Below are 22,465 nucleotides of genomic sequence, written 5' to 3'. Positions count from 1 at the left end.
GTGAGCTTCCCGATACAGCTATCCAGACCGACTGTGAGCTTCCCGATACAGCTATCCAGACTGACTGTGAGCTTCCCGATACAGCTATCCAGACCGACTGTGAGCTAAGCAGATCGCTGTGGGTATAGTGGAACACAGTAAGTCCTCAGATCTTTCTTCCTGTGCAATTCTTCTTCCACAGACTCCCTCAAGATTGCAGTCTTTCACACCCCTGGTGATGTGAGGTTGACAGTCACCTAAGGGTTTTCCTGACGTGGTACGGATGTCTTTGGTGCGCTTCAGCTGCTCAGGGTACTCAGCAAGGGTGCTCTCCTCCCTCAGTTTTTCTAAGCCCCACGTTCCTTTCAAGTCACTGACCTTTACTCTGGAAATTGATATTTTTAATTTCATTGAAATCCACAGGAAGGAAAACCTAGAGTCTCAGGAAACACAGGGCCATGTAGGTCAACATATATTGGGTGATTTTTTTTTTATTGGCTATTTCTTTATTTATATTTCAAATGTTATCACCTTTCCTGGTTTCATCCCCAGGAATCCCCATCCCATCCCCCTCTCCCTGCTTCTATGGGTGTTCTCCCACCCACTCCCACCTCCCTACCCTCACATTCCCCTACACTGGGTCATGGAGCCTTCACAGGACCAAGGGCCTCTCCTCCCATTGATACGCAACAAGGCCATCCTCTGCTACATATGCAGCTGGAGCCATGGATCCCTCCATGTGTACTCTTTGGTTGAAAGTTTAGTCCCTGGGAGCTCTAGGGGGTCTGGTTGGTTGATGTTGTTGTTCTTCCTATGGGGTTGCAAACCCCTTCAGCTCCTTCAGTCCTTCCCCTAACTCTTCCATTGGAGACCCCCGTGCTCAGTCCAATGGTTGGCTGCGAGCATCCGTCTCTGTATTTGTCAGACTCATAGAGATACTGCTTTCCCCCTTCGACTCAGGCAGTCTTAGAAGTGCTGCTGGCTGCGCAGGGATGGGACCCACAACACCCAGTCCCAGCGACTCTTTTATGACAATGGCAGGAAAGCATTTAAAATGCATCACACGGAAGAATGAAAATAAGACTTCATAAAACCTCGCTCAGTTGTTGGGAATGTTCTGTGAATTAAATGCTCCAAAGGAACAAGCTTCCCATGGAGCCAGGGAGATAGGCCAGAGGTTAAATGCACAGGTCGGTTGCCAGCATCCATACCAGGCAGCTCACAAACATCTGTAAATGCTGTTCCAGGGAACCCAATGCCTTCTTGCTTCTCTGGGTACCTGATTTCACATGCACATACACCCACACAGAAAGATACACATGAATATGTATGTGTGTATAAATTTAAATATACATATGTTTATGTATGTATATGTTGACGAGAGCTGAGGAGTGTCTGATACCTCACACTAATGCATCAAGGCTCAGTTTTGTAAGAATTCAATAAATTCAACCTGGTTTCTACTTCAAAGTCAGCTAGAAGCAGTCAACGATAAGGTCTTACAGTACCCACTAAAGGCAGCTCATTGTCTAGATGGCTAGGAGTTCTGTATATATGTGTGTGTATGTATATGTATGTGTGTATTCATGTGTGTATATAATATATACACATATGTATGAATATACATATTCATATATACACATATGTATGAATATACACATGCACATACATTTGTGTGCATAAACATACACATATATATGTGTGTATATTTATATATACACATGCATATTATGCATATTCATACATACATATACACACATACATACATACATACACATATTCTTAAAAGTGGCTAAGCTTTTATACCTGAATATTTCTCTCAGTATATGGCATTTTTGGTATCTTAAAACAAGATATTGCATACTGTTACTTAGGAGGCCAAAAAGAGAAAAAAGAATGAGGACTTTGGGGTCCAGGAGATCTAGGCTCAAATCCCAACTCTATTGCAGACAATCAGTCACATGCCTTGGTGTATCCGTGCTATCTTTTTGGGATTAGGGCCACTGTGAAAAGACAGGGTTCTATGCTGAGACAGTCAGCCTAAAGTCTGGGGTACAGACAAAGGTCAGTAAGGGAGACCCATCGTTGCTCTCTACTTAAATGTGTCCATTCCTGATGCCTGTGTCAGGAGCATTTAACAACCTTGTCATCTCTGGGTGTTCATCTCTGGGTGTTCTCCCCTTCTCTCCGTCTGTCTCTGTCTCTGTCTCTGTTTCTTTCTCTCTCTCTCTCTCTCTCTCTCTCTCTCTCTCTCTCTCTCTCTCTCTCTCTCTCGCCATTCCTAGCTATGAGGCCTTTAGTGGGCACTGTAATACTCTATCACTCACTGCTTCTAGCTGACTTTGAAGTAGAAACCAGGTTCAATTTGATGAATTTCTATGAAACTGAGCCTTGGTGTTTTAGTATGTCGTTATCAGACACTTTGCAGTTGTCTTCAGTTTTGAGGAAAATAGGACTAAAGTGGAAGAAGGTCTCCTTCCATAAATAAATAAAGTACTAAAGTGGAAGGTCCTGTTCCCCAAATAAAGAAAGTATGCTAAGGCTATAAAAGTTACCACTAAACTATACTCTGCCCTTATGCGTGGTATATTTCAAAAACACTTTAAAAAAAAGATTTATTCTTTATTATGTAAATGCATGTGTACCTGAGTGTAGGTTTCTACATGTGCATTTGGGGTTCTAGGAGGCCAGAAGAGGTCACCAGCTTTTCTGAAGCTGGAGTTACAGGGAGTGCGAGCCACTTGACATGGGCGTTGGAAACTGAGCCCAGGTACCCTGCAAAAGCAGTATGAACCCTGAACTGCTGCGCTGGGAGCAACCAGCTAAAAGAAGGCATGTCATTGTCATGGAGAATGAATGCAGGGAGAATAATGAACAGTCAATAAAGATAAAAGGTTGGGTCAGAGAAGGCGGGTAGAAGAAAATGTGCTAGCCACTGGGACAACTTCAACTGTTGTGACCCTAGAATGAACACTGGCTGGAAGCCTTCTGGCAGGAGCATAAAGAGGAAATGCATTATCAGAAGGAAACATTCTCAGTCATTATGGGGTACCTTTTACAGAAACGCCCAGATTGTGTCTGCTTCTCTAACAATGTCCTTAGCAGGGACTGGAGCTATAAAATACAGCGCAGATATCCTCTGACCTTTCTGGCTCCAGTTTCATCTCAAGTTTCCTTCTAAGGCTATCTCCCCAACCCTCAGGTCCCTTGGTGCATCACCCACCCTGTGCTGGCTCTCAGTGGCTAGATCACAGCGCTCAGCCTGTGCTGGGCTTCTCAGTCGCTGGATCACAGCACTCAGCCTGTGCTGGGCTCTCAGTGGCTGGATCTCAGCACTCAGCCTGTGCCAGGCTTCTCAGTGGCTGGATCACAGCGCTCAGCCTGTGCCAGGCTTCTCAGTGGCTGGATCACAGCGCTCAGCCTGTGCTGGGCTCTCAGTGGCTGGATCCCAATTCACACTACACACTTGCTGCTCTCTAATTCATCCCATGCACTGCCACATAGGAAAGCTTCTAAACAAACATGCTCAAGTCCCACAAGGGACAAAACCCTTTCAGCTGCTCCCAGTGATTTCACGGAAAGCCTGGATGTCCCTGCTGGGTACATAACACGGCCTTGATCTGACGATAACCGACAGACTATAAGCACATTATTCCCTATTCTAACTATCCAGTCGGACCTTACTTTTTCTAACCAGGGTTTTGACTGCCATCTTCTTGCTCTTATAATCTCCCCCCATCGTTCTTTAACCACCTCTGCAAATTCTAGTTCCCCTTTGTTTTCTAAGTCGGTACATACTTGTTGTACACACCTCTGAAGACTCCTGACCTTTTGGGGGAGGGTCTCTGAAAGGCTAACAACATTTCTATTACTTAGAAGATGGTGTTTGTCTTTCTTGTGTTAACATCTGCAGGTCAGTGCTTAAGAGTGGTGGAGGCAGGCTGAAGAGATGGCTCGGTAGTTAAGAGCACTGGTTACTCTTCCTAGAGGACCTGGGTTTGATTCCTGGCACCCACATGGCGGCTTACAACCCCTGCATCTGTGGTTGCAGAGGATCCCATACTCTCCTCTGACACCACACACACACTTGTGGTATACAGATATACATGCAGGCAAAATACCCATATCTATAAAATAAACAGGGTTTTTTTTTAAACAAAACAAAACAAAAACAAAACTGAAGGGTGAAAACCACTGCTTTGCTGAACACAGTGACCCCACTGTGCCTGCTTTCAGTTCCTAACCACACTCTCCCCTTCCTGCAGAGCCTCACCACTTGGCACACTCACCTCCCAGCTGTTTAACATGCTGTGTAAAGACAGAAGTTCTCAGGAAGCGTAGTTCTCTATCTCCACATCAGAGTTCCCCAAAGACCCTGGGAAAAGTACTTCAGAACTGTGCACTCAAATGTCCCTGTGCACCAGAAAGTATTCTTTCTATCCCACAGAAATTGACTAAGATATGATTATAAAGACTTAGGTAGAGCCGGGTGTGGTGGCACACGCCTTTAATCCCAGCACTCGGGAGGCAGAGGCAGGAGGATTTCTGAGTTCGAGACCAGCCTGGTCTACAAAGTGAGTTCCAGGACAGCCAGGGCTACACAGAGAAACCCTGTCTCGAAAAACAAAACAAAAAAAACAACAAAAAAAAAGACTTAGGTAGCTGGCAGATACTGTTGTGACAACATACTTGCCATTAATGACTATATCCTAAAACTGTATGAGAACGCAGCACACTTGTTTGCATCCTGACTGACTAATTGCTTCCTAATAATGGCTTTTTGTTGAGACTGAAGGTAATGTTAGGAAATGTGTCTTTTTTCTCTCATTTTGCATAAGGAAACAAGTAAACCTTTGTAAGAGCTACTAATCTTCAATATTTACTATGACATAAGCAAAGAAGAAAAATCCAGCTATCTACTCTTACACAGACCTAAAAAATACATAAAACAATGCCATGTCTTCTGCTAAATCAAAATCACATTCTATATTAAAACGTCATTTCTTCTGCTAAATCAAAAATATATTCTAGATTAATACATGCTAATGTTATTAACATGATTCAGTATTAATTTAATTATCACTCTTTGGTTTATTGTTGGTAATATTTAAATTATTAAATGTGTTAAGTTTTAGTGTACTGTTTTAAGGTCTAGTGTACTGAACTTTATGTAGTAGGCCCATGTTATTGAGGGTAAAATGTTAAGACTTTAAAGTTGTATAGAGCTACAGCTCTATACAATTCTAATACTGCATTATATAAAGTACCATAATATAATGCCATACATATTTAACATAGTATCATATCTTTGTAGGTACGCTATCAACAACTTTAATTGAACCATAATCCTGAAGTTAAAACCCATTTTGCTTTTAACCTGCAACACCAGGAAAAGCAATCCAATGGATACTTGTTGCACTAACTGGATGTAACATATTCCAGTGAAAATATTTAATGTAACCACTGGGTTAAAGTCTTATACTTAGTTGCCAAAAGACAGGACCAAGGTCTATCTAGCATTGCAGGTTTGCAGAGGCTGCTGTAGTTGATGTAGGAAAGCAACAACTCCATCTTGATGCAGCCCCCAGTTTCTCTATTCCTTAACATTTTTATGTCTTTGGTTTGCTTATTTGGGGTGGGGCTGAGGCTCCTTCTGTGACACTTGGGACCGCCTTGAGCTCCAGCTCCTCCTGCTTCACACCCTCGTGTGCAGCTGAGATTTCAGGCTGATGGCACTGCAGCCGTTCACAGTTTAATCCCCTCATCTTTGTGTCTTGGTTCCATTTTCTAGGATCTCCTTTACCTTCCATGGTAAAGCGTCGGGGTCTTCCCTTGCCTGCCTGCTGAGGTTCCCTAGCTCAGAGCACCTTCCCTTTCCTTAAATGTCACGTCTCATATTCTAATTGTTGAGCTATTTGTGCAATGGCTTAATTAATGTCTGTCTCTCACTAGAACGTATGCCCCAAGGGGACACAGACTGTGCCATCTTTTCATTGCTATTTCCCAAGAGAGTTTCAAAAACATTAAATGGGTAAATATTATTAAATAAATCAACTGAAATTAATTCCCCATTTATCCCGTGACATTTTACAATGGGGCAGATGAAGTAATGGGAGAGAGATTCCACTGTACTGGAAAGGGATGGCCTGGTTTGCGTTTTTAAAAGAGGCATTTACAAGAGTGGGTACAGGAGGATGGCACAGTGGTGACAGGAGAGTGGCTTCAAGGAAGGGAACAAAGGAGCTGAAGAATATTACTACTTCCTGCAAAAACAATCTAGGTATATAGTATGTTATCTTTGTAAGGTGTACATAGACACACGAAGGTTCTAGCCAGGAACAAGGACTGTACAGTGTGGTCCTTTCTATGCTGAAAGCACCCACAGGGTAATCCTGATTCACAGGCAGCGCTCTGTGTGCACAGTAGGACTGACCAAACACTCCAGTGCACCTCACAGACTTCTGACCACCAGCCAGCCAGCATCACTTGCACAGATAGCAACCAGACACAGAGGTGGACACTGTGCCACCTTTGGCCTTGAGGGTAAACATCTGCGATGCATTCTTTCTACTTCCCCACTGAGTACATGGGTTAATAAATATTGAATGACTAAATGAATACATTTTCACTGCAAAATTTAGTGAAGTTGGTAGTGGTTTATTCAAAACTGAATAATTTAAATATGTCTTCTCCTTAATTCATTAAAAATTCTATTAGCGAGTTTTAGAAAGGGCTCAGTATATTTATTGACTGGTTGTGCTGTTGGTATTTTATAATACTGCTGGGAATAATTAATTCCCAAACTCTCAGATAATTTGGTCAGTATGCAAGAGCCAATAAGAGTACTTTCTTGAAGATATAAGTTAATGATGCTCTAGCCTAGTCTTCTGCTACAAACTGGCCTTCTAAGAATGAAGCCAAGTTCTGATCCCTACACTGTGACATCACATGACATCATCGCTTTCAAGGAAGTGGTATGGTGGGTCAAGGGATGTCCATTCAGAGCTTTGGCCTGCCTTGTTGAGGTTTTGTCTTTTACTGTCTATTGTCATGCTAAGTGCAGGCCCCCAAGATCTGGAGTCCACAATTGGCTCTGTGACCCCACCTCCAAGTTAATTCTGATTGGTGAATAAATATGCCAACAGCCAACAGCTGAGCAGAAGAGACATAGGTAGGGTTTAGGTTTCCTGGGCTTGGGGACCAAGAAAGAAGAGAAGAATGAACATGAGGGAAAAAGAGAAGCTGCCACGGGTTAGCTGAGCCATAAAAGCCATGGCCCTGTAGGCTAGCCCAATTAGAGCTAAGAGCAGCCCAGTTGAAACATAGTAAATAGTAAATAATAATTTGGGGGGTTATCGATAGGAAAGTAGAATCTAATAGCATGGAGGGTAGGCAGCTGCCCAGCTATTGTGCTGTTTAAGGCTTATTATAAATATAAAGGCTGTGAGTGTGCCTTCCTTTCGGGAACTTATACTGTCCAAGGCGGAGTAAAGGCCCCGGCTGGGATTCAAATACTTTCTTCAACATTCATGACCACTAACTAAGCTAAGGCTCTGCATAACTTTAGGAACATGTTTTCCACAAAACTCAAACACCTCTCAATCCCTGTGCGGCTAGCTGCTACACCACACGCTGGGGAGGAAATCCGCCACTGACTTTCTTGCATTTTATGTACAGAGAAGCGGAAGAGCTAAGGCAAAAAGGAAGCTGCCCGCAGTTGCCAGAGGGCAGAGCCATGCAGGGGCACAGATGGTTCCGGTGCCCGGATGGACGGTTCCAGTGCCCGATGGTTCCAGTCCCCAGTTCCATTTCAGACTCCACTTCCTAGTGGAGCTTTTGGAACAGCGTCTGCCTACAGGAAAAGAACCGTTCCTGTTGGGAACTGAACATGCGTTTACGATCTCAGCGGTCCCTCAAAGCACTCATTTCTTCTTCATCCCCCATAGGTCACCAGTCACACATTGACATTAAATATGCATTAGGTTTCAAGGCAAAGTGGCGCACGCCTGTGGTTTCGGCACACAGAATGCTGGGACAGGAGGATTAAAGGTTCAAGACCAGCCTGGGCTAACAGTAAGAACCCTGTCTATAAACCACCAACAAAAAGCACTTGAAGCTGCATGGAACAAAAGCCCCGCTGAGCCTCCTGTGGAATCTGAAGGACTGATTCTGTTTTAGACCATTTAACTGCGATCAAACTTTACCCCAGCAACAACTCAGGTCCAGACTTGATATATATACCCTGATTCATGTTAACACCATAGAATGGAACCCTCCGGGGCTGGTTTGCTCATCACAATTAATGAAGATGCTGTTTGGTAGTAATTATGATCTGTCAGGTCACATTAATCTGTATTTCACAAGGTGACTTGGAAAGAAGTACAAGCGCACTTGGGTCTTCGAGGTAAAAAACGAGTCTATGGTTTCTCACCAGAGACTGACTTAAGGAACGCTTAAAAAGACTTTTCATAGCACCAGCATGATGGCTCAGGGTACAGGGGTGACCTCCACATGCGAAACAAATGTATATGGAACACAATACATAAGTAAATGTAAACAAAGAATTTAAGGCTTATAATAAAAACATGCCTTTTATTTCTATTCAGTGAAATAATAAAAACTGCAGTTAACTAGGAGGTTTTAGAAAATAAAAAGGTTTTGCATGTAACGTGTGTAAAACATGGAGAGACACACAGACACAGTGCCAACCCCTCTGATCCTCCTCTTTGATTTTCTAGGAATCCCATGAATCCCTAGTATGTGCACATTGCCACCACATCCTGTGTTTTTTTCTTTATCACAGATCTCCACACTCTTGCTATGACAGGTCACGGCACGGTCACAGCATGGTCACGGCTGGCCAGCAGGCCCTTCCCTGGCTGTGCCCGTGTTGTGTTTCCAGATGCTCTGTAATTGGATAAGGCCCACGGAAAATGCAGACATCATAACTGTTCAGAATGTCCAGGGCTCCTGCTTTTCCTCGTCATGTTTTTGTTAAGTTAATTTTGACATCCCCGAGCAACAGAAGGCTCACTGGCTGTCCTACGTGACGCTTTGTGAGGCAAGACTCGCAAGGCATTTACAGTCACGGGTTTCTGAAAATGAAGTGGGTAGCACCAGGTAGAATGAACAGTTATAAGGAGGGGAGGGTTTTAATCGATCAGGGGATTTGGCTGCTGATCACTCTAGGGTGAGTGTGGGCAAAAACAATGTGAAATGAAGCAGAGGCATCAATGAGCCACAACGAAGGCAGTGGCAATGGATACTCACAGCCACAGTAGGACTTTGTCCTTTCTACACATCCCACTATCGAGTCTCACTCTATGTGAACCATCCACAGCCTGTCTTCCCACCCACGAACACATCCTGACTCATGTGTTCATTAGCCCCATCTAGTCCTGCTCATCATCTAGTCCTGCTCATCTGACTGCATCCAAACGCCGCTGGGCTGTCAGGTGTTTCCACCAAGGGAAGCCTTCCTACTGAAATACAGTCTGACAGCTATCCTTACCTCCCGTTCAGTCCTTAGATCTATGCTTCTCGGGGCTGGCGAGGTGGCTCTCAAGAGTTCAAGAGGACATCCTGCCCTCCAAGAGGACCCCAGCTCAGTTCCTAGCTCCCGTGATGGGCAATTCACAACTGCCTGTAACTCCACCCCAAGGGGATGCCACACTCCTGGCCTCTTTGGGTCCCTGCATGCTTATACTCCTGTGAGCACATGCTGAAGTATGCACATGTGAAATATGCATATGCATTCACATACATACATACATACACACACACACATGGGCACACACGCACGCACATATACACCTCTAATTTAAATTTTTAAAAAAGCTTTTAAAAAATGAATTGTCCTTTATTTAAAAAATAGACAGAAGGGAAGGGAAGGGAAGGGAAGAAGGGAAAATTTACTTTGTATCTTCATCTACCAATTGCTTCTGCCTGATGGTGTCATGTTCTTGGAAAGTTATCAGAAACCACCTCTCCATATGGCGAGGGAAGCTCCCTCTCCAAAGGGAGCACTCAGAATGCGAGGCGGCTTCACCAACCCTGAGCCTGGGACCGTCTTCACTGGGTCCGTCTTCACTGGGTCCGGTGTGGATGCAGCCTGGATTTCCACTGACTTCCTGTCACTGTGATCACACACTCAATTCTTACTGTGCTTAATTAGCCCATTGCCTGGACCTTCCACATCATCAGCCTTCAGCTTCCGCCCTCGTGGGCTCTACTCACGCAGCTGGTATTTATGAATCAGGGCAGGGGTTGACTTTGCTTCCTATCGATTTGTCTCCTCTGTAGACTGATTTGTATCCATTATCCCACATTCTTCTTAAGATCAATTACCTGGTGATTGCAATCTCCAGGACTACATTTCTTCATTTTGTATTTAAAGGCAGATTTTTTTCCTTCTATATTCCCTTACTAAAATCAAAGCACATAAATATAGAGTAGCTTTCACCCACTCTGTTTAATTAACTCCATTAAAAAAATAATAACATGTCCGGGCTGGGATTCTGTTCAGGCTGAGATGACCAACCTCTTGCTGGCTCCTGGTGACCTCTTTCTAACATTCATAAGCAATCTACTCACAGACCTTCTGTAACAGCCTAGGAGACAAACACTCTGGCTCCGACATACTCATTTATCAGTTTAGTCTGTGCCCAATGTCTTCCCTAAATCAATGCTCCCCTCCCCCCCCACACCTGTTTATTTTAAATGGCTCATTTGTCACTTTACTCTTCTGGCGTCTATATCACCTCAAGACTGCTCCCTGCGGTTCCACAAACCAGTACTTCTGCTTTTGGAGACCCTAGCTGGCGAGCAACCCCAGCCAGAAAGTTCAGACTTATCTGGGGGCGGTCTGGCTCCCCTCCGAGACTGTGGTTTGAGGCAGACTCACTGTGGTCTCCAACTCCCTGTCTTCCTGTCTCAGATCCCAAGACAGTGATTACAGGTGTACTTCTCTGAAACCATCCTCGAGCAGCCTGGACACCTGCGGCTGCTTGATAGCGCTAACACTTCAACACTTCAACAGAGTTCACCTGCATCCGCAGAAGCTTGACAACCTGTTTGCTCGGGAACCTCCATCATGAAACTGCCCCCCACACACACACACACACACTTTAGGGCCTACCGCTGTTGCTGCTTTGTTGTCTGTGTAACTCAAAAGTTATCAATCAATCAATCAATCAATCAGTTAATCGATACTGTCGCACTAAGCATTTGTTGACCGGACTTTGGACTTCGACCTACTTCAGAGTTGTAGAAAGGGGTGCTGGGATTTGAACCAGGAGTGAGGTGCACAGTAAGCTGTCACTCTATCTCTCATCCAGACCTTCACACCTTTTATTTGAGAGAGAATTTCCTTAAGTTACCTAGGGTGGCCTTGAACTTGCAAACTGCCTGCCTCAGCACACAAAGTGCCTGGGACTATACAGCCTTGTGCCAACAGGACTGGCTTATTTTAACATCTTTGAAGTAATAAATTTAAAAAAAAAAAATGATTACAATGTTGCAGAATGTACAGAATGGGACTTGTTAGTATTTTGAGTTAAATGGCCTGGCTGGTCCTGTGGTCTAATTACTACCATCTCTCTGGGGAAAGAAACTGGGCATTCCAGAGAGGTGACTCAGAGACTTTTGAATGGCCTCTTTACATGTCTGTCCACTTCTGCTCATCCTCCTCAGTGCTAATAATCCATACGTTCAGCTTCTGGATCAGCCACACAGAGCGAGTAAGCATTCTTCCATGGCCAGACAGAGTACATGTTCACAGTCTTCTCCCCCGAGTGAGTAAGTGTGTGGTACTTGTGCAATATTAATACACCTTGTGAATACCGACCGAGGCAAAACGGCCCAAGTGAGCACTTCTCACTGGCTCGATCATCTTTGACTTTCCCCCTCTTCTGAGAGTCCTTCTGCCAAGCTAAGTATTAAGTTCCTTTGAATGCTTGCCCAATCCGTGGTCTCTGGGCTGCAGGTAGCCAGGGTAACTATCAATGAGACCGACACCTTTTCTTTCCTTTTCTTTTCTTTTCTCCCCTGCCCCCCACCCCCGATTGCTGGAATGTGTGGTTCTTGAGCACGAACCCCACAGGTGACAGTATCATGTGCAATATCAGACATGCCTGACGGTCTTCCGCTTTTATAGAAAAAACGATCCTCCTCTTAGGTCAGAGACTCTGCTGGGGACCCTCCCCTCATCCAGAGAAGGTTCACTCTGAATGGCTTTCCAACTGAACGATGAAACCAGCACCTTGACAGTGACTTGCAAAGCCCCAAGCCAACAATTCTCCCATCTGCCAATCTACTACAGCCAGGTGGACTGCCTCATGTCCACAGATGTATCACTAACGTGTCCATTTCAGAGCTAGGACTCCTGCTTAGACATCTGTCCTTCCAGATTGCTCCAGCACCACAGGCAGGCCTTTCCAATTCTCCGTGAGATAAACTTTAATACTCTATTTACAACTGTTACACGCCCACAATTGCTGAAACACACACACACTCTCTCTCTCATACAATCCCTACTACCTTTCCCTATTTATATTATTTTATAATTTATATTATATTATTTACTTTGTATCTTAAGTCTCTCTTACCAAAGTGTTAGCTCCTAAGATACAGAATTTTCATCTTTTCTGACTATTCAGTGTAGTACCTAAAATAAATGCCAAATAAATATTTGTTGAAGAAATTCACACTTAGAACTCTTCCTTGGGACCGTGCATTTTTCAGCTGGTTGAGGACAATTAAATCAGAATTTCAGAGAGTTAGCAATAATTCTTAGAAGACAGCAGTGTCTTAGTTACCTTTCTATTTCTATGCAAAGACACCATAACCAAGGCAACATACAAAAGAAAGCATTTAACTTGGGGCTCATTGTTCCAGAAGGTGGTCCAGTCCCTGACTACAATGGTAAGGGGCACAGAGGCAGATAGCAGTCATAGCGCTGGAGCAGTAGCTGAGAGCTTGCACACCGAGAGATGACCACAAGTCAGAGTGTTAACTGGAATAGTGACACCTCTCCTCCTCCAAGTAGGGCACACCCTCTGGGAATCAAATATTCAAATATAGGAGCCTATAGGGGACATTCTCACCCAAATAACTATCACAAGCAATAACTATCCTTAAAGGAGGAGTCAGCTCCCCCCAGATCCTAAATGGAGACGGACTCTTCATCTCTGCTTTCCTGTGGGTACCATGATGTTTAATTTAAGCTGCCTCTCTGGCAGCTTCTACTTCAGTACTCGTCCATTAAGTCCTAAGATTTCAGTTCTCCTTCCTGGTTTATCCTATTGGAACATTCTTTGGCCAGTCCAAATATTATTATTTACTCTGGATCTGGTAGAAGCTAAGCAATGAGGGTAAAAGAAAAATCAGTTAACACGAGATCAGAAGTGGTAAAATTATTCCTGTCCCTAAGAAGCCCAGGAGGGTTGTATGCAAACTTCAAGTTCTGCAAAGGCTGGTAGGGGTGAAACGGTGGAGCTCAGATCACAGAGCAGTCCCGTAACCTTCCGTCCCTGTAATTCCATGTTGATCACGGCTCTAATGACGTTAGATTAACGTCCTTCACATCCCTTCTTTAACTGTGTGTGCTCAGACCACCATAAGTTCCTGGGTCAATGATCTCTACCTATCCCCACTGCTGACCCTAACTTCAGACTCCTTAGCACTTGGGGTGGGTGTGAAGCTTACATGGCCAGGCATGACTCACTAGCCCTTGAATTTAGCCCTTAGAGCTCATAACCAGATACAGGACTGGGAGTCGGGTAGCAGAATGTTTCTCTATTCTACTGCCGCCAGGATGGAGTCAACCCTAAGTTCTAACTCTGTGGCCTATTCTTAATAGCATCTGGGTTGGCTGGTTTGTCTTCTTTTTACACTTAGTGAGTGAGCATGTGTGTGAGTGTGTGTGTGAGTGTGTGTGTGAAGACAACCTGTGAGAGTCGTTTCTCTCCTCCCCCCACCTGGGTTTTGGGGCTCGAATCCAGGTTACCTGGGTTGAAGGCTGGTGCCCTCACCCACTAAGCCATCTTTTCTACCCCACCTTCTGCTTCTAAGTCTGACCTCTTCTAGATGACCTGAGGCTCAGGCGCCCAGTTCCCAGTGCCACTTTCCCCACACCCTGCCCCAGAATCATAATCCTCTGTGTCTATTCCCAGCCATGTTCCAAATGACAGCTGTCACTCATACAGTCACCGTTTCTCTTGATCATGAACTAACTGCCGTAGCAACTACAACGTGAAGAGTTGGGCTTCACTGGTAGAAGAGACCAGATAATACTGAAAAAATAAAAGGGGACAGAAGTCCTCTGCAAGATGCAAGGCTGCTCCGTGGGCAGAGCTTCTTGCTGCCTGACATGAAATCCTGACCACCTGGGTTTAATCCCTAGAACCCAACAGAAAGGTGAAGAGAAAGGTGTCCTCCGCAACGATGTCCTCTGGTCTCCACATAAGTGCCACGGCACCTGTGACCCCTCCCAGTACCAACAGTCACACGTTGTTTGCTTGTTTGTTTCTTTAAAGATTTATTTGTTTTATGTAAGTACACTGTCACTGTCTTCAGACACACCAGAAGAGGGCATCGGATCCCATTACAGATGGTTGTGAGCCACCATGTGGTTGTGAGGAATTGAACTCAGGACCTCTGAAAGAGCAGTCAGTGCTCTTAACCACCAAACCACCTCTCCAGCCCCAAGAGGTTTGTTTTTTAAAGATAGCACTATCGGGAAAACATTCATCATATAATGATAACTATTTTTGCATTTTCAAGCAAGACTGCACCAGGACTGAAATGGTGTCCTACAGTACAAGATCACCAAGTGTCCCTGTAAACCAGTATTTAGTCACCTCCTTTTCATATGGACTCCCCACACACATCTGCCTCACCTTACAGTGATGATACGTGATTACTAGTTTCAACAAGTCCCCAGCTCCTGCGAGAACACATCTGCATCTCTGATCGCCCTGTTAACCGTCTAGCCTTCTGGCTACCTTGATAGCTGCCATCTGCAAAGTGGTCGAGAGAGCAAGGACTAACCCCTGGGCAAGGGGGGCAGAGACCCAGAGCTGCAGGGAGGGAGAGCGGAGGGAGGCGGAGCTGCTACTGTCTATAGGCCCCAGGTAGGTGACAGGGCTGTCTATCTACTCACTCAGCACAGTCTGCCTCAGCCTGAGAATCACAGTGCACACAAGCTGTGTCATGCCTTCCGATGCCAGAGACCAAGGCTGGCCAACCGACAGGGCTCTAAGATACATCTTCTGAAGGAATCACACCGAAAAGCACTTTATTCTCCCTGTTGAGCAAACTAGATAAATACACTGTTATATAGAAAGCACCGGCTCTCTCTCTCTCTCTCTCTCTCTCTCTCTCTCTCTCTCTGTCCACCTAAAACCTCAACTATTTGAGAATAAGTCTCGAGCAAGCATGTGCTCTGCCTCCCTTCAACTCAGCAGGAGGCAAGTGATCCTCCAGATGCAAAGAAAATTAGAAAACTGACTTTTCCAACCTCTCTTTCTCTTTTCCAGCACTGCTTCAGACTTTGCTTTGCCATTAAATCCTCTGACCCCCAGGTCCCACCATCGGCCCAACTTAACAATCAGGCTTCCATCAACTTACCGGATGTCCTGGCATCAGCCGGGCTCATCTGCCTCTAACGCTAGGACTCTGTCTTCCCCAATGCTACACCCTCTTGCCTACATAAAAGGCTTCTCTTAAATATAACACTGTAGTTCCCTGGAGTGTCCTATTCTCTAGGGATCTCCTTCTGTGACCTGTTTGTTTACCACGGAGACAGCAGAAGGTAGTTATGTTTATTATAAGGCCAGGAGTGCTGGCAACAGTGGTGCTGAGAGGAAAACACAAGGAGCTATTTACAGGCATCACAGGAACTTACATGTCATGAGCATCACAAACAGGCATGGCCTGGGAACATAAAGAATTCCTTCCCAAGGCCCCACGCCAGCAGAGAAGCTATTAACCGCTGGCTGCTGCCTGAGGAGGAGTCCATTTCCCTCAGGGATGTGCCCTACCCCTTTTAAGTTGACTCTGCTCCAGTGGAAGGCCCTACACCCATGTCCACACCGAAAGCATTAACTGGATTGAGTCTACAGGTCAAGGGAAAGAAGAAATTAAGTTGGGAGGGAAATATGGTAATGGTATGTCAGGGAGATGTTGGTGGGGGAAGTAGAGGGTGGATATGATCAAATTTATAATATATATACATATATATATATATATATACACACATATACATATATATACATACATATAATATGTACAGACAAGTGATAGATACATATACAAACATACATCATATATACATATAATATACAGGCATTCAATACATATATGCATGTACACACACACATATATACATACAAACATACATCATATATACATATATATAATACATATAATATACTGACACATGATATATACACACATATTTACATAGATATATACAGACAGACAATATATACACACATACATATAGTATTCAAGCATATGATATATACATACATATATACATACATAATACATATATGAAATTCTATAAGAACAAACTTTAAAATATATTTTAAAAAATAATTGCTCCCTGAGCATGATAAGCAGGTGTAATTAGATAAAGACAGTAACCAGGCTTTCTAGTGCTTGACAAAACGCTGAACAAAAGCACCCTGGGAAGCAAAGGGTTTATCTCAGCTCACACTTTCAGGCAAGAGTTCCTCACTGAGGGAAGTCAGGACAGGTCACTTAAGGCAGGAACCGAGGCAGAGCCCAACCCACTGGCCTGTTTGGCTCTCTTTCTTCTACAATCCATGCCCACCTGCCGAGGGAGGTCCCTGCACACAGCAGCTTGTGGTCCTCCTGCATCAACTAGCAATGAAGAAAATACCTTACAGACACGGCTGGAGACTAATCTTATGAAGGTGATTGAACCCTCAACTGAGATCCACTCTTTGGGGGCGTGTCTTGATTTCAGTCAAGTTTGCAAAAAGCAATCAGCACACAGGGACACAGGGATATGAGGTCAGGTACACTAACAGGGCAATTGGATATGTTGTTATCAACGGGATAGTCTAATAAAATGACTTGCAGGAATTCTTGAGGCCCAACAGTTAAAAAAGACCAACCAAGGGAAAGCTCTTCCTTCCGGTTCCTACATCCTCAGAACCACGGTTGGAATAAGTCTCTCCAAGGCAACCGCTGTTGGTGACTCTAGACTTTGTGATCATTTGATCTTAGACAAGCCAGTCTTCTAACTTTGAGCACAAAAAACACGAAAGTCAAGAAACTAAGGCTGCTGCTTTAGACAATGCACGCTTTATCTGCGCTACCCTTGATCCGTGCAGCTGCTGCTGGGGCGAGCCAGGTGCCTGCACCTCAGTACACTGGAAGCTGCCGAGAAAACTCTCATTTTCACACAGAGAATGGGTGTAAAGCATGAATGTTTCCAAGCACACCAACACCTGGCCACACACACCTCTTGTCACATTAGTTATGACCCTTACAAAGTTTCACCTGGAGTCCATTCGGAAGGAAAACAGTCGAGTGGCTCTTGGGAGTTTGTATCAGCATTGCCTGCCTTTGCATCAAACTGCTCTGCCCTTCGAGATGGGGAACTACTGGGTGCATTCAGTTCCCCTTCGCTGACACTCACACTGGCTGGAAGAGGAGTCACTGAGTGCCAGGTCTCTGTATTACGACCCAAGTGCTTTTCACAGCAGGCCATCTGCAAGGATACTGGCAGGAGCCCCACTCAGAAATGATCCTGCATTGTGGGTACAGTTTTATGTGCAATCCTTCTCAGTCCTCAGCATGGTGTGCACTCTATACTAGTAGGTCAGTTGAGTGGGTAACCACAAGAGAGAAAGGGGGGGAGGGGTGCACAGAATCCGTATTGCAGTCACACTCTGCCAACTATTGGACTGGTGAAGATATATCATCACACTTTGAAAATAAACCCTCCAAAGGATATATACATACACGTACACACACAGATACAAAGACACACATGCATGTGCAAGCATGAGAGTGCATGCACACATACAGAGACACATACTCTCACACAGACTCACACATTTTTGTTGCCAATACAAATGGTAGTCAAGTCATTCACAGGGAGGCAAAAACTGGGTAAATCCGGCCAAGGCTGATTCTCTGCTGCCTTAATAAGGCGTGAGTCAGAGAGACAAGTACTTTAGGAGACTAATATAAAATCTGCTTTGAAAGGCATTCTGCAAGACATCCTACATGCTTAATTTTCTTTAAACAAGGCACTAATAAAATCATAGTAGCATCTAATATGATTTTTAGTTCCTTGAGGGTAGGAGCCATGGCTAATCTTCAATGTCTGACTCAGTGAGAATATTAGTTTCCCTCTTGGTAGAAACAACCAGTAAGATATTCCTATCCTTCTGGGGTTGCATTACTGAAGGTTCCTGAAGGAAACAAGAAACAGGCGGCTCCACCGTGAATAACTGCACTGGCCAGAGCATTGTCTGTGCTCAGTCAGGACTGATTCCCAAGGTTACCGAGAGCAGAAACCAAGAGCAACAGAAATCAGCCAAGGAAGCTGGAAACTTTGCAAACATCTCCTCGTTCTTTTACTACGGAATGAGTTCCTGTCAACAATCACATACACGGGGCAAAATCAAACCTGGAGCTCAGGATGCTGGGATGCTGGAGGTCCGTCGGTTCACCTGCGCCTCAGAGACACCAAAGTCTCAATAGTCACTGAGGGGTCCTATGGCAGACTAAGCCACTAAAGAATAGAATGTGTCTCTCAATGAAAATCTTACTGACAAATAATTTAAAGATGAGGTACTTACAAACTCTGGAGTCCGGAAGTCCTGCTGATTCTCCAGTGATCCAAAGGTGGGGCAGACAATTGTCTGGTCAAAGTTTTCCAGCACTGCAAAGAAGCAGGAAATAAGTTAGGTCAAGGGAGCGATGAACCTCAGCATCCGAGGCCCGTCTGCAGGCTGAGCTGATTGAGCACTCCGACGACCGACATCTTCAGCAACTAGTTCATGCTTGTGGCTAGGTCTCAAAAACGCTCTAGGCTGCATCTGGCATGGAAAATTACCAGCCTCTCCACTGCAATTAAATGTCATAGAGCAGCTAAGGGAGTCATTATCCTGCTGGTCTCTCGGGGAACTGATGGAGAGGCAACCGAGGGCAGTCAGCTTCTGTTTTAAAATACACTGAAGACTAGTATCTGACAGGCGTTTTAATGGGAGCCAAGTAAAAGTTTCCAGTAGATACTTTCATGTAATAACAAACAAGCGAAGTTAATTATAATAACATAATTTATCCAATAATAATACATTAGCATTTCAAACATAGCCCGTATTAAAAATTACTAGTGAACTATTTTATAATAGTATAATTTAACCCATAACAATACATCAGCATTTGAATAATATGAACATAGTCTACATTAAAAGTCATCAGTGAACTATTTTGCATTTTTCTTGGACTAAGTCTTGGGGATCCAAGATCTATTATGAATACAAATCTCAGAATAGATGAGCCAGGGGTCAAAAGATCAGCAGCCAGAGGAAACTATTGGCCATGGTATTAGGTGACTACAGTGTAAGGTTGGGTAGAGGAGTCAAGTGTAGGAGGTGGGCCATTCTGCCACGTCAACCCCTGTGTTGGCATTAAGACCCTGATATAAATGAAAGAGAAGCCCAGAGTGATGGGCCCTGAGGATGCAGACCAATCTATGCACTCTGTAGGTTCCAGATCAAATAGCTTTGGAGAAGCCTCAAGTAAAGTAAATATCCACGATATTCACAGGCAAATGGACTGAACTTGAAAAGATCATCCTGAGTGAGGTAACCCAGTCACAAAAGAACACACATGATATGCACTCACTGATAAGTGGTTATTAGCCATCCCATATACAGTCACCAAACCTGGAAGCTATCGTGGATGCCGGTCAGTCCTGGCTGTCTCCTGAAAGGCTCTGCCAGAGCCTGACAAATTCAGAGGCGGATGCTCGAAGCCAACCATTGGACTGAGCTCAGGGGTCCCCGATGGAGTGTTTGGAGAAGGGCCTGAAGGAGCTGAGGGGGTTTGCAGACCCATGGGGGGGGTGGGCGGCAACAGTGTTAACCAGCCAGACCCCACAGAGCTCCCAGGGACTGGACCACCAACCAAAGAATACACATGGAGGGAACCATAGCACTGGCCTCATATATGGCAGAGGATGACCTTATTGAACATCAGTGGGAAGAAAGGCCCTTGGGCCTGAGGGTCTTTGATGCCCCAGTGTAAGGGAATGTCAGGGCAGGAGAACGGAGTGGGTGGGGAAGCACCCTCATCGAGGCAGGGGGAGAAGGGATGGGATAGGGGGTTTCTGAAGGGGAGACCTGGAAAGGGGAAAACATTTGAAATATAAATAAAGAAAATAGCCAATAATTTAAAAAAGAAAAAAAGAAAAGTGTTCTGTGCTGGAGGCTAATCAGCAGTATAGAGAACATGCCTTGTTCATTCGTGTTCACTTAAAAAAAGGCAGAAAGATTCAAATAACAAGAAAGTGTTGGATTATACTAGGAATCACTTCATAATCATGTAACTTTGATTATATAGGAAAACAAACACCCTTAAAGAGAGGCATTAAATAGTTAAGTTTGCTGACAGAGCGTCAACTGTTGGGAGAGGTCTAAATAGATATTCTCATTTATCGGCAGGGCCACGTCTCTTCAAGAAGCCACCGACATGAAAAGGGACAGGTTAAGGTTGTAAAGAGAGCTGAGGTACATGTTACACTCAGCAGCACACATCCTCAGTTAGTCCTGACAGAACATCTAGGAACAGCCTTTTATTCTCCCTGTAGTAGTAGTATGAATTTTAAAAGTCATTACACAGCTGATTTCTTGAATACATTAAAAGGATTTGTGAAATGGCTGGTTCCTATTGATGCAAAAAAATTTTTTTTCTTCTTTTCAGTGTCAAAAAAACATAAAAAAAAAAAAAAAACCAAAAAACAAAAAACGAAAAACAAAACCTCAGCTTGCATAGGGAGATTCCTGGGAGACTGACTGTAAGATCATTTATAAAGCCAAGTCATCAGTCAAAAGTTGAGACAGTTCGTCTCTCCCGCATTACTTAGAACTTGTACCTTTCTTTAAAAATAAAATAAAATACAATCCCTATATTGGAATTACAGATTTGATTCACACTGAATACCTTGCCTACTTAACTCACGTTAGTGTCCCCATGCCCTGAAGAGAAGGGCCAGCAGAAATGGCAGCCAGCACAAGCAGGTGGCCCTCTTCTGAAGAGTCCATCAAGGACCCTCTACCTAAGTACCAGAGGAGAAATGGGAAAGGGAGGTGAGAGAAGGCAGCTCCCAAAGCTGACAAGACAGGTGCCTCGGACTAGCCCAGGAGGCCTGCAATTCCCGTACGGCCAGTTAAGTTTAGAGAGAAGGGTCACAGTGAGCTGAATGCTTCAAGCCAAAGAACATCTGTCCAAAACAACTGCGTTCTTTCGACCACCTTCACAGCATCCTAAAAGAGCGGGTTCTCAACCCGTGTCTCGACCCCTTTGGGGTCTTGTTTCAGATAGCCTGTGCAGCAGGTAGTTACACTGTGACTCGTAACAGTTGAAAAATTAAGGTGATGAAGTGGCAATGAAAATAATTTTATGGTTGGGGTGTCACCACAGCATGAGGAACTGTATTAAAGGGTCGTGGCATCAGAAAGGTTGAGAACGACTGTCCTAACACACGGCTGTCTGTACACCAGGCTGTGAGAGGCTCCCCACAGCCCGAGGGCAGCTTGGTTCACACCCTGGAATAAAAGACCTAACTTTCCTACAGCATTAACTGCAGAGACAGTGAAGATACTGCAAACGTGGTATGTATGGTCTAGTGCTTTATAAAGTTAATGGAACATCATACTGTGTGTATTTTTATAAGAGCACTATATAAATCAGGTGGCATGACAGTTTGCCATCTTACCTGAATTCTTACAGGATGACCTGTACAATTTGTCTATTATGTATCTGAGGTCCAAACGCGTTTGTTCCTTCTCTTCCCAACTCTGCCCAGGCAGACAGACTTAAGAAGGCGTTCAGAACAAGGCATTCATATTGCAGAGGAAACAAGACCTAGGACCCAGGGCTCTGTTAAATCCCAGGCACGGAGGCAGAGGAATGGGTTTGTGAAAGTAGAGAATGGCTTAGAGCTCTAGCTGTTCTCACAATGAAAATGAATAGTTGCAGCTAATGTCAACCCAGAAGAAAAACTTAACGAGTGAATAAAAAAAAAAAAAAAAAAAAAAAGGCTTTACTGGCATTCCGTGTAGGCAGGACAAAGCCTCAGCTATTTCCCCCAGGACCTAACACAGCTGAGATAGGTGATACGTGATGCTAATGCAATGATTAATCTTCCTCTATTCAGGGGGTTCAGGAAGTGTTTGGAACTCTCATTTCTGATAACCTAACATAAACAGGAAAAAAA

The 22,465-nt window shown here is 44.4% G+C and overlaps 1 protein-coding gene across 6 annotated transcripts in view; it reads right to left on the bottom strand.

Annotated features, from left to right (window-relative positions):
* Positions 1–22,465, bottom strand: part of Ano6 (anoctamin 6) — a 178,997-nt gene that overhangs the window by 88,991 nt on the left and 67,541 nt on the right. For all 6 annotated transcript variants that reach the window (XM_021216888.1, XM_021216889.1, XM_029547923.1 and 3 more), the window contains one exon: positions 18,822–18,904. In XM_021216888.1, the coding sequence (XP_021072547.1) occupies positions 18,822–18,904 (83 nt within the window). The remainder of the gene's footprint in view (positions 1–18,821; positions 18,905–22,465) is intronic.

The sequence above is a fragment of the Mus pahari genome, chromosome 17 (assembly GCF_900095145.1).
Source record: "Mus pahari chromosome 17, PAHARI_EIJ_v1.1, whole genome shotgun sequence".
NCBI lineage: Eukaryota > Metazoa > Chordata > Mammalia > Rodentia > Muridae > Mus > Mus pahari.
This window is presented reverse-complemented; position numbering and strand designations above follow the sequence as displayed.